Source organism: Cydia fagiglandana, chromosome 2 (genome assembly GCF_963556715.1).
Source record: "Cydia fagiglandana chromosome 2, ilCydFagi1.1, whole genome shotgun sequence".
Taxonomy (NCBI): domain Eukaryota; kingdom Metazoa; phylum Arthropoda; class Insecta; order Lepidoptera; family Tortricidae; genus Cydia; species Cydia fagiglandana.
In genome coordinates, this window is record NC_085933.1 from 27,223,736 (window position 1) to 27,236,372 (window position 12,637).

The window sequence follows — 12,637 nt, forward strand, 5'->3', positions numbered from 1 at the left end:
AAAAAAATGAAGTTACATGAGTTAGCCATATGCTTTTCTCAGTAAATAATGAAGATTTTCAAAATTTTCTTATAGAAGATATATATTTAATGGTTTTTAAGACGATTTAGACTGGTTATTCGTAACTCATGTAACTCGAGTTAACGGAGTTAGGCGTGACACGGCAGAGCGAAGGTCGAAGGCCGAGCTCCGCGTAGGGCCGAAGGCCCGGAGCGTCCTTTTCGATTTCCCAAACACGCGAGGCCGAAGGCCGAGCTGCAGGAATGAAGTGCTCGCAAGCGGATCTTTTTGTCCTAGCAAAAGTACAACTTTATTTCTTTTTCCCTTTGGAAAACAAACTACTACACAATTACAACAGCAACAACAACATTACCAACAACAACACATCAACAACAGCACCAACAGCAAACAACACGCGTACCGCGGGGAACTTTACATAAAAGTGTCGTGATTTTACCTACTTTCGTGAATTTTTTTTTATGTAAATTTACTTATCTATTATGTAATATTCAGAAAAATGCCAGTAAAATTAAAAACAATACAATGAAATTTTCCAATATTTCTTTAATTTTCTGCAAATTTACTATTTCAATGTGTGTCTTTACATTACATTTTTATTTATTTTATTTCAAACAAGTTAAACAGCATAAAAGTAAAAATACCAAACTACTACTTAACTAACTTAGTGTCAAATTGTACTGGTAACCAAGGTAACTCCAGATTTAACCGGTTAACCCCGGGTTAGTGGAATGGTGCAAGGGGCCCTTAGGGTGGTATTCCACCTGTCAAATTTGCATTCAATTTCTTTGTCCAATGTCAGTGCATCTCACTCTCTCATTATTAAGTGTGAGTGATAACAATAAATAAGTACTGTGTGTTTATAACTTTTTTTTATTATTTTGTAAGTGTTTTTATATTTTACTTTTATATTCATATTATAATTAACCTAACTTAAGAAGAAAAATAAATAAAGAGAATAAGTACTAAAAAGTACGGAACCCTCGGTGGGCGAGTCCCACTCGCACTTGTCCGGTTTTTTTCACATTTATGAATTCCTAGCTCTTGCCCGCGAGTTCATCTGGTAACATACGAGTACCCATTAAGGGTGACTCACGTTAGACCGGGCCGTGCCCGGGCCGGAGCTTCCGGCGCATCGTTTTCTATGGAATGCATCCCGTGTTCGCCTGTCATGTCATAGAAACGTACCTAAGCGCCGGAAGCTCCGGCCCGGATGCGGCCCGGTCTAACGTGAGCGTGAGTTATCCTTTACCTACATACATAGAATAGAACACAAACTACTTAATGCCTAATGGTAACATTCCATTTCTAACCGCAGCTGCATTACTGTCAATTTTACTATGGAAATTGACAATGACAGCGACGCGTTCAGTACCGGTAGTGCAGCTGCGGTTAGAAATGGAATGTTACCATAAAGCTGCTAACAGTGCTAACACATTACCGCACCGCACCAAGGACATTGTCAAGGTTGTTGTCAAGGTCTTACTTATGGGTGCGTCGCAATGACCTTGGTGCGGTGCGGTAATGTGTCCAATGATATGTTTGTCCAATGTCATGGCATCTCACTCTCTCTCTCAAGCAAAATGTCAAAAGACAAAACACACATTGGACAAAGAAACAGAAACTGGACAGGTGGAATACCCTAATACAATTCCGTGAACAAGTTTTAACCTGCTGAGAATGCCGCCCGTGCGGTCGAAATTAAGAAGGTACTTAGGTACTTACTTAGTAAGTAGGTACAGTCACCTGCAATAATATGTTACTCTTCAAAGGCCGCAAAAATATCTGACACGACCTTATCTGTAGAGCCATACGAGCGTGTCACATATTATTGCGGCCTTCGAAGAGTAACATATTATTGCAGGTGACTGTACTTACCTAATTAATTTTAGGCAAAATCGGTTTGTGCTCACACCACATCGTTACTACTAATACCTACTTAAAGATAAATAGATTCATTCATAGTATGTAAAGATAGAAATACTTAGTTACTTAATACGAAATCTACATACATATCTAGGTAGGTACCTATTTATTTGGGTTCGTCTTTGACGTCTCTAAAAATAAATATGTCAAATATTCATATCAGACATAGGCATTTTTGAGAAAATTTTACAAGAATAGAATAACTTACAAAAAATGTATGTGGTTTGACAGTTTTTATGTCAAAGCGAGGTAAAGTCGCTAATTCGCCACCACCACCTGGCGGGATAAAAAGTTAGTTTTCCTCCCAATTAATTTTTAAGTAAATATGGGATAGGGTAAAATGCCCCAATTAGAAAAAAGGTAATCGATCATGACGTCTCTGAAAAAATTAAGTCACAGCAAATATGTTACAAAAAATTATTAACTACATGTAATTAAAAACTACATAAAGCTACAACTAACTACAATATAAACTAAAATTATAAATAAAAACCTGGCTCCAGCTCTGTGCCTTTGGGCAGGGTGCCAAGAAGGCTGGCGGCATTGCCGCGCTGTCCAATTGTATTTTTCCACAGTTTTGTCTTTTCTGGTTCCACTAGGTACGGCCAGGGTTCAGCATCAGCTCAGCTCTATGTATACTAATACCTTCTCCCGAATGTAACAAACACTTTTGTGAAAACCACATCAAAATCGGTTCAGCTAAACGCGAGATAATCGCGGACAAATACACCGTGTAACATGAGGAAACCGAAATATTTTAAACCGAATAATTTTAACTGCGTATTCCTGACCATATTTAGAGACAAAAATGTCCTATAAACTTTTTTGAAATTCGCCTAGTTTCAGAGATAATATTAATTAAAAAAAAACAAGTTTTTATTGTTACACAGTGACCAAGACCTTTTTGATGGTGATGTTGCTGCTATGGGACGTAGTCTAAAATATCCTTCTTGATAGATATCAAAAAGTGACAAGTAACGCTTTGCAAAAAGTAGGTTTTACGAAAAAAAAATGTAAAAATCAATTTTAAGTGAAAAGTTTACCAATCAACATCAAATAACATTTATTTTTATGTACATGTACATTCAAGAAATTGAAAAAACAAAACAACAACAAAAATTTTTTTTTTGGTGATGTATACCTAAACTCATCTTACATTTTTTCTTTCTTTTGACCTCAGAAATGCGTGGTTAAAGCTATTCGGTTTCCTCATATTACACCGTGTATACTTACAAACATTCCGTGTAGTTTTGGACATATTATAAAAGTTATTCAACGATTAATGCAGGTGGCTGGTAATAGGGCACTTTACCCTATGATAATAAATCTTCCTCGCGCTATCCCAGCTTTTTGCCACAGCTCATGGGAGCCTGGGAACTGCTTGGCAACTAATCCCGGGAATTGGCGTAGGCACTAGTTTTTACAGAAGCGACTGCCATCTGACCTTCTAACCCAGAGGGGAAACTAGGAAACTTGTTGGAATTAGTCCGGTTTCCTCACCATGTTTTCCTCTTCACCGAAAAGCGATTGGTAAATATCAAATGATACCTATTTCGTACATAAATTCTTTTCAACTTTACCGTATGATAAGCTCCAAAAAGAAATTAGAAAACTAAGGGATTCAGATAGGTCATTCATTGGCTCCAGGGAACCCCTTAATGTGAATTACAGCATCAAAGTTGGAAGCAACAAAACTTACGATGTTATTTATATGTACCAATGTCAGCAATTATTGGTAAAATTGTGTACCTAATTATTAATTTCGAAAACTAAACTATAAATCTTCAAATATGAATTCATATCCGTTAGCACTCGCGGATTGGACGAATTTTGTGCGGCACTAGCACACACCCAATCACGGATCAATATTATAACGCGCGCCAATGGCGCGCGAGCTACATGGATCACGCGATCGCTAGTCAGGCGCACCCCCCCCGTAGCTGCGCTGTGCGCTGCGCAGTTCATGAGTTCACATCAAAATGGCGCTCGCTCACTCGCTGTGCGTAGAACGTAGTACTTGTGTAAACGTGTAAATAAATTGGAGATAGCATACAAGAAAACAGGTAAATATAAGTATTAGATATACCTTTACTTTCTTGCATCGAATATCTAGTGAAATCTGCATTAGACCTCAAAACGTTATGTACTTCCAGAAAGGGTTCGCGGTTCACCTTTTTTGTAACGGTTTCCTCGACGTCCTTTACAAAGTCCAGTTGATATCGTGTCCTGTCCACGTCCAGGGTGGATCAGACCTGATCTACAAAATCTTGGAGCAGCCGCTTTCGTCGTATGCCATTAAAAAAATGTAAGTATTTATTAGCTAAGTACATCTAAATTTTTAAATAGTCACCAACACTAATAAATTGTGTTATTCTCTTACAGTAAAACATGCCCGTTATTAAAATTTGGTCAGTAGACCAAACAATCAAGAAAGCTGTTCCAATAATGGACCCAACTTTAAAAAATATCATTGAAAAAGGTGAGTAAATCTAAATTAATTTGACTTTTCGTAATGAAATATTTTTTGTGTAATTGTAGAATGTAGTGTATTGTAGAATAGACTATAATTGGATACCTACTGTTAAGCATTAATGTGCTGACTCAAACCACATTTATTTTGCAGTATGATGTCAATTTAAAAATTTGACGCTTGAAGTTGACAAGATAGAGCTGATGCTGAACCCTGGCTGTACCTAGTGGAACTCAGGTTTGGTGCAACATAGGCCCACGCTATTTTGATCATCCGTCACATAGAGGGAGAGCAATACCCAAGATATAATTCATAATCCATTTTCTTCCAGATGAGGTACCATCCTAAATATAGTAGTTCCATTTACTAATCTTATTAACTTTTTCTTTTCCAGGAACCATTAACCAGGGTTCAAGTTGCAGAGCTATCCGAAATAGCTGCGCCTAACATTGTATTTTTAGGTGAGACTTAATTATTATTACAATGATAAAATGCCTTACCTGCGAAGCATAACACTGTATGTTTCATATAATTTATAATTAATCATAATATAATCTATATGGAACATACAGTGTTAAAACGTAAATGTATTGAATAAACCTGTGGCCCTAGTGAAAAAGGGTACAAGTGTCGCGCAGCTTAGTTGTAAAAGGGGCATGGAACTTACACCCTTTTAAAACTGCGCTGCCCGAGACTTGTACCCTTACTCACTAGTAGTGCCACTTAACGTAATACGATAAATTATCTTATTTGAGGAGGAAGTATTAAATTTGGGGGCCTATTATATTACCTGTTTTAACCATTATGTTTTTTGTCCACAGATAATGAAAATATAATTATATTACTTGCTGGTAGAAAAAACGATTGTTAGCGAAACAGATTCTGCCTACGTCGTTACAACTATTGATGGCGGCTTACTGCAACTTGAATATGGAATATCCAGTGGACTGTCAAAACACATTAGAATTTATACAAAGGTATATTTTTATTAAAATAAATCCTAAAGAAGGAAGTCATAAGTAATAGTTTTTGATTTTTAAAAAGCGTTTTTCAATTAAAAGACATGTCAAGATCGCTTAACTTCTTGCAAGTTCTTTCTAATGCTAAAAAAACTAACTATAATTAATGTCAGTAACAAACATTTTCAGACAATTCGTTACTTGAAATGGTATAGGTTTCACGCATTAGATTCACATAGGCCTTATTAACCGAAACTTTTATAAGACTAATTCATAAGAAGTACTTATGTACATAAGATATAATTTATAGTGTCGTATATGTCTTCTACTTTTTGTACTCTGTCACAGAATAAATAATAATAATATGCACGTAGACGTGTATATACGCGTGTGCTCTATAATTTGAGTGTGTGAAATTCAATAAATTTATTTCTTTGTAATTTTGTTTTTTATTAAATAACCTCCAAACTGTAAATTGCTTGTTGTTTGTATATTATGACTGATAAAATTAGTTCGTTTTACATGTTATTAGGCGATATTTCCTAAAGAATTCAATACAAATTTTGTACATTTACATGCTATCGATAATTCTCAGGATTTTGCTATTAGCAAGTTGGTATTTGTTTTCTTATGTACTTTAATAAATGCAGTCTGCAGACAGGCTGCATTAATTAAAATACATAAGAAAAAAAACTAACGAATGGTTAATAACTAAATCCGGAGAATTACCGTAAATGTACAGAATTTGTATTGAATTTTACAGAAAAATATCCCCTAATAACATGAAATATTACCTAATTTTACAGGTAATAATACACAAACAACAAGTAATTTTACCTTGCCCATATTTAAAATCACAGTTTTCTTATGTAAAAATACATAAATTGTATCAGTAATATTACCGAATAAAATGGAAAAATACTTAAAAATCATTAAAAATACATAAAGTTTGTGGTAAAATCACATACGCAAACTGTAATAAAACACAATAATTTTGTAATATTACTGAATAAAAAGTAAATATACTTAAAAAAACATTAATAATAAATAAAGTTTGTGTAATTTTACAGACGAAATCTGTAACAAAATACATAATAATTCGGTAATATTCCCGAATAAAAAGGAAAAATACTTAAAAAAATCATTAATAATACATGTACTTTGTGTAAATTCACATACGAAATCTGTAATAAAACACATATTACTTCTGTGATATTACCAAATACAATGTAAATATACATAAAGTATCATTAATAATACAAAAACTTAATGTATTTTTACATACGAAATCTGTAACAAAACACATAATAATTGTGTAATGTTACCGAATAAAAAGTAAAAATACTCAAAAAACATTAATAATACATTAAGTTGGTGTAATTTCACACATGAAATCTGTAACAAAATACATAATAATTCGGTAATATTACTGAATAAAATGTAATCATACATAAAAATCATTACTAATACACAAACTTTATGTATTTATACATACGAAATTTGTAACAAAACATACAATTACCCTGTAATATTACCGAAAAAAATGTAAAAGTACGTAAGTGAAATTTTACGGATATGTAAAATTACATAAATGAGATTTTACAGATTATGTAAAATTACATAAGTGAGATTTTTACATATCTGACAGTATGATTATGTAAAATTACATAAATGTAATTTTACATAACCGTCAATTTGTTTGATTATGTAAAATTACATAAATGTAAAATTACATAATAATGAAATCAGGTCGATATGTAAAATTACATACGCCTTGTAAAATTACATAATTATGTAAAAATACAGAAAAGTTAGGGCAACCAAAGTTGCCCTAAAATTATGTAAAATTCCCTGAATATTTTTAACAGTGAACCATCAGTATTGATAATTATTACCTGCAGGAAATGAACGAATTCCGTGCTCGTGAACAGGAGCCGATGCTCGGCAATGAACTCCAGAACTCTTTTGATGGCCTTCGCCCGTTCCTCGATCACCTGAAATTAAAAACATTGAATTTAGTTTTAGTTAGCACTTAGTTCCTTTATGTGACAGATAGAAGGATAATAAATATTATAGGACATTATTATACAATCTGATTTAAAAAAATATAAATTTTAATTATAAAAACTTTCGACAAAAATATGACAACGCCAACTAGTCGGCTATAGCCTATTGACGAACTGAGCCTACTAGAAAATCATCGCGCAACTTCTTGAGACTGCGTTTCCACCAGAGATGTGGGAGGATGCATGTGGGGGGATGTGTTAATAGAATCACTTCACGCTGAGTGAGGATAGGTAAATGAAATAGTTATATTGGTTCACCTCCCTCACTACGCATCCTCGCACATCTCTGGTGAAAACGCAGCCTTACCAACCGCCTAGGATAGGCGGAGAGCTATAGATAGCCAGTTTGATACATATTCGCCACTCGTTTCGAATTTCCTCTTTTCCGCACTTGTATCGTAAATAACTATTTTAATCTACTCGTATGTTACCTATACCTATTTTGTAACTTCGTGAACATTGCCAATTAAAAAATAATAATATGCATAAACCTAGCACATAATTATGACTTGACGGCTGTGCGTTCCGCTCTCTTGGCTCTAGAAACGGTAGCCTAGCGTTAGACCACACTCAAATATGAATATTTAAAAATGTTAAACAGACTCAAATAGTAAGTCATACACAAGTTAATATATCCTTTCATTTGGTCACAAATCTTGGGTATAATATTGGGTTTATACAAACTTCCTCGGTTGTGATGTATAGAACAGAAAAACGTATTCTCAAAAAAATGCAAATAGATGACAAAGATCCTTATTGTACACAGGCAAGAGGTTTACGGGCCAAGACGAGACAGGTGCGATTTTCTCAAATGATAATCGTAAGTGGAAAGAAAAAAATATGTTACGTAAGCAAGCACACAACGATATTTAGCCAAGACATACGTACAGGCAGATAATTCATTTATTCTTAAAATGGGGATCAAAATAACATTAATCAAACAAAAATAAACAACCGCTCGCTGATACAAAGCTTGATAATTTACACATCACACAACACAAATAAATTACCATTTGTAACAACACTCGTACTGGTACAACTATGAAATAACAACTACAGACTACAGAACAGTTAGCTTATCTTCTTTGAGCAAAAAACTCATAAAAACGAGCACTTTTTTCCTCTTTTGTTATAGTTATTCCTAATCAATGGGGCTGACCTTGCTTAATTCCACTTCCTTCCTTACTATTTCTTTGTCAAATGTATGGTTGCTAATGTTGCTATTCGTACCTAAAGGTTTTCCCTGGATTTCACCTGGTTTGTGCAAAGGGGCCCACAGATTACCAGTTCGCCGAACAATATCAGCCTGTCAGTTAAATGCAAAAGGCGACAGTTTCGAACAACTGACAGGCTGATATCGTCCGTCAAATTGGTAATCTGTGGGCCCTTTAAAGTTTTTAAGTGTCAGGAAGATTTTCTTCTAGTCTAGGTTGAGTATTATTGAACTTGGCTCCCACTGTTACAATTGTTTCTGATGGGATTACCTCTTTCTGGAAACGGCGGAAGTAGCTAGTACTGGGCAGGGTGCAGGTGCCCCGCGGCGGAAGGTGCAGCCCGGCGTGGAGGGCGCACATGCTGCGGTGGAGCCGCCGGACGTCGCTGTAGCGCTTCCACACCGAGACCACTGTCACTGCCTCCGGAGCATCGATTGGGAATAGCTGGAATGGCATTTGATCATCATACTGACGGTCCCTTAACTAAAATAGTGTAATGACATAATAATATAATATCAGTATGTACAGTCACGAGTAAATATATGGGTGCACTCAACATACTCAAATATACAGTATACAGGGTGTTTGGTACATCGTTTGCCAAATTAAAACAGCAGATAGGTTGAGTCATTTGCTGTCTTCTCAGGCCTAGAAATTTTTAATTTGGTACAAAAAAACATTTTCACTTCTATGACAGTTTTTCGTAAATTTCAAATTTTTAGTTGCGTAGTAGTAAAAAAACCATGGCAAATTTTGTTTTTCCAGGCATGAGAAGATAGCAAATGACTCAACCTATCTGCCGTTTTAATTTGGCAAACAATGTACCAAACACCCTGTACCCATATAACCATTCCAGTCGCAGAATCATCAAAGTGGTAACTAAATGTCAGATGTGTCGTAACAGAGTCCACACAATGTGTCTAGAATTGTTTCGAAACAAAGTGTCGTCGCCGTGTCTACACTTTTCCGTAACAAGGTGTCGACACATTTGTGTGCACTTTGCGTGCGGTTTGCGACTAAATCTGACAGCAAATTTGTGACAGCAAATGTCAAAATAAAATACCCCTTGAAAACCAAGGTTTGTCAAACTACTATTAGTGTCTCGTGTGCTCGTAATTCTAGTAAGTCATCATGGGCGATGCGAATGATAAAAATCGACCAAAACCATATAAACACCCAACACCCGTCAACCTTTTACAGAAAAGTTTTTAAAGAAATGCAATACGCTACTAGGTCAGGCAACGAATGCTCAAAAAAGTTGTAGAGGGAAATGCTCGGAACACAATTTTTGACTCCGTAACTTGGTTTGGACAAGTTAGGAGGTGAACATATCAAAAGTCCTCGGCCGTAGCCCTTGAGCGGGGGGGAGAGAGGGGGCTTTGAAGGTCCCATTTTCCGGTTTTTCGATTATATCTCGGAAACTATGCATCTTAGCGACATGGCCACTTATACAAAATGAAAGTTAATTTAATTTGTTACAAGTTTATTTAGTCAATTTTTTCCATATATTGAATAGTTTTTGAGATATCCGCTCTTGAAACTTTATTTAGGGCTCTCAATTTTATCTTGATCTCTACATCAGTGAAGGTGCTAGGCCGTGTTCCACAAAATTTAAAAACAATTTTTTTAGGCTTCCGTACCTCAAAAGGAAAGAATTAAACCCTTATAGGATCACTCGTGCGTCTGTATGTCTGTCCGTCTGTCACAGCCTATTTTCTCGGAAACTACTGGACTAATTAAGTTAAAATTTGGTACATATATGTAAATTAGGGACCCAAAGACGGACATGTAACGTAAACAAATTGATTTTATACCCAAAAAATTACCATTGCCCCCCCCCCCCCCTTTATCTCCGAAAATACTAGGTCTCAAATTTTGAAAAAAATACACAAAATAGTCCTTTACCTATCACGATTATTAAGATGACAGGAAAACCTATTAGAAATGTGCAGCCAAGCGCGAGGCGGACTTAATGTACGGAACCCTTAATACGCGAGTCCGGCTCGCACTTGGCCGGTATTTTTTAAACTCCTCTTGACGCTTAACCGCTGAACCGATTTCGTTGAAATTTGGCATAGAAATAGTTTGCGTCCCGGAACAGGACATAGAATAGATCTTATAACCAAAATCATCTTTTGAAGGTGTGAAAACCGATTTATATGAAATTTGGGATGGTCTACAATTCTACATCTTTGATTTAGTTGAAAATGATAAAAAACATGACTTCAAACCTAAACTTAAACAGTAAGTATTAACTTCAAGAATTCAATTCTGAATTCCCCCCTGCACCACATTTCACAACTTTAAAGGATGATTTTTGAGATAACTTATTATGTCCTGTCTCGGGACTCAAAATATATGTGTACCTTTAAATTAAAACTGTTCAGCAGTTTAAGCGTGAAGAGGAGTTTAAAAGAAATATTTTAATAAGTTTATATGTTTTTACTTCGGAATGGTGTCAATGTGATACCATAACTAAATTTGGTACTGTGAATTTATACGAAAACGATACCAAACATGGCCTCGTAGCTTTACTGATGTAGAAGTCAAGATAAAATTGAGAGCCCTAAATTCTTATTACTTGGCCTAACTTGTGTAGAAGGAAAAGGAAAAATAAAAGTCTTCGGCAGGAATATAAGACACAAATATAATTTTAAGAGTTACTATTTCAATCATCAAACATAAACATACCTTGATTATATTATTTTAGTGAGATACGCATAGATAAAAAAAACATTAAAAAAATTACAAGGTCGAAATGTCACGGAGCTTGTGTGAGTTATATGTGAAAAATAGAAACTTTTATGACAAAAAAATCTGGCCACAATTTAAGAATCATCCAATTGCGTCGAGGAATCATCAGTATTTTTGCTTGTTTCATTACCTCCTTGCTTCTTTTTTTGTCCTTTGTATTCCGTAGCAATTGGTTAGTTCTGAAAATAAAGATAACTTGCGTCGTCACGGATGTCGATTTATAGGTTTTAGGGAGTGCAGAATTCGAAAATGATGACCATTTTATAATCCAAGATGGCGGCTACGCATTTTGTCATAAAAGTCGTCATGAATATCGTTTTATAGGTTTTAGGAAGTGACAGGTCCAACAATTGTCTACATCACTGTAATTGACGTCACAGGCCTCCATGGGCTACGGTAATCGCTTACCATCAGACGGGAGGTGTGGTTGTTTGCCACCAACATGTTAATTAAAAAAAAACTCCACTATATCGTCAGTTCATAAGTACTTATTTTGCGAAGCTAATGACATTTGTCACAAGAAATACGACATCATCATCATCTCAGCCATAAGACGTCCACTGCTGAACATAGGCCTCCCCCTTGGACCTCCATTCGTACCGGTTGGAAGCCACCCGCATCCAGCGTCTTCCGGCGGCTTTAACAAGGTCGTCCGTCCATCTTGTGGGTGGACGTCCTACGCTGCGTTTGCTAGTCCGTGGTCTCCACTCGAGCACTTTTCGACCCCATCGGCCATCTTCTCTGCGCGCAATGTGGCCTGCCCATTGCCACTTCAGCTTGCTAATCCGGTGAGCTATATCGGTGACTTTAGTTCGTCTACGGATCTCCTCATTTCTGATTCGATCACGCAGAGAAACTCCGAGCATAGCCCTCTCCATAGCTCGTTGAGCGAAATACGACAATTGTCACGAAATTCCGACACATAACTCAAGAATTACCGAAAGTTCTTTGAAATCTTGTGACAATTTTCATCATTATCATCATAAACATCGCAAGAGAAATACCTGTTTTTTGCCGATATAATAAAGTTTTTAAAAATAATATAATGATGGTGACAAACAGGAATACGGCCCGCCCGATGGCAAGCGATAACCGTAGCCCATGGATGCCTGTGACGTCAGCAACAATGAGACTTGTCGAAATGTCGCACCTGTCACGTTACGTCACATTGTCACGCCAGGGAATACATCTGAAAATTGTCTGTTCCCATTTGTCCCCATCCCGATAAGG

At 36.0% G+C, this 12,637-nt stretch overlaps 1 protein-coding gene and 1 long non-coding RNA gene across 2 annotated transcripts in view; one reads left to right on the forward strand and one right to left on the reverse strand.

Annotated features, from left to right (window-relative positions):
* LOC134679553 (uncharacterized) overlaps window positions 1–12,637 on the reverse strand; it is a 41,901-nt gene that overhangs the window by 24,732 nt on the left and 4,532 nt on the right. The window contains exons 2-3 of the mRNA XM_063538509.1: window positions 8,924–9,097; window positions 7,269–7,367 (exon numbers count right to left, since the gene is read on the reverse strand). Of these exons, the coding sequence (XP_063394579.1) occupies window positions 7,269–7,367; window positions 8,924–9,097 (273 nt within the window). The remainder of the gene's footprint in view (window positions 1–7,268; window positions 7,368–8,923; window positions 9,098–12,637) is intronic.
* LOC134679427 (uncharacterized) lies at window positions 3,886–5,813 on the forward strand. Its single transcript, XR_010100328.1, has 4 exons — window positions 3,886–4,007; window positions 4,098–4,249; window positions 4,327–4,875; window positions 5,236–5,813. It is a non-coding gene; the product is annotated as an uncharacterized LOC134679427 (long non-coding RNA).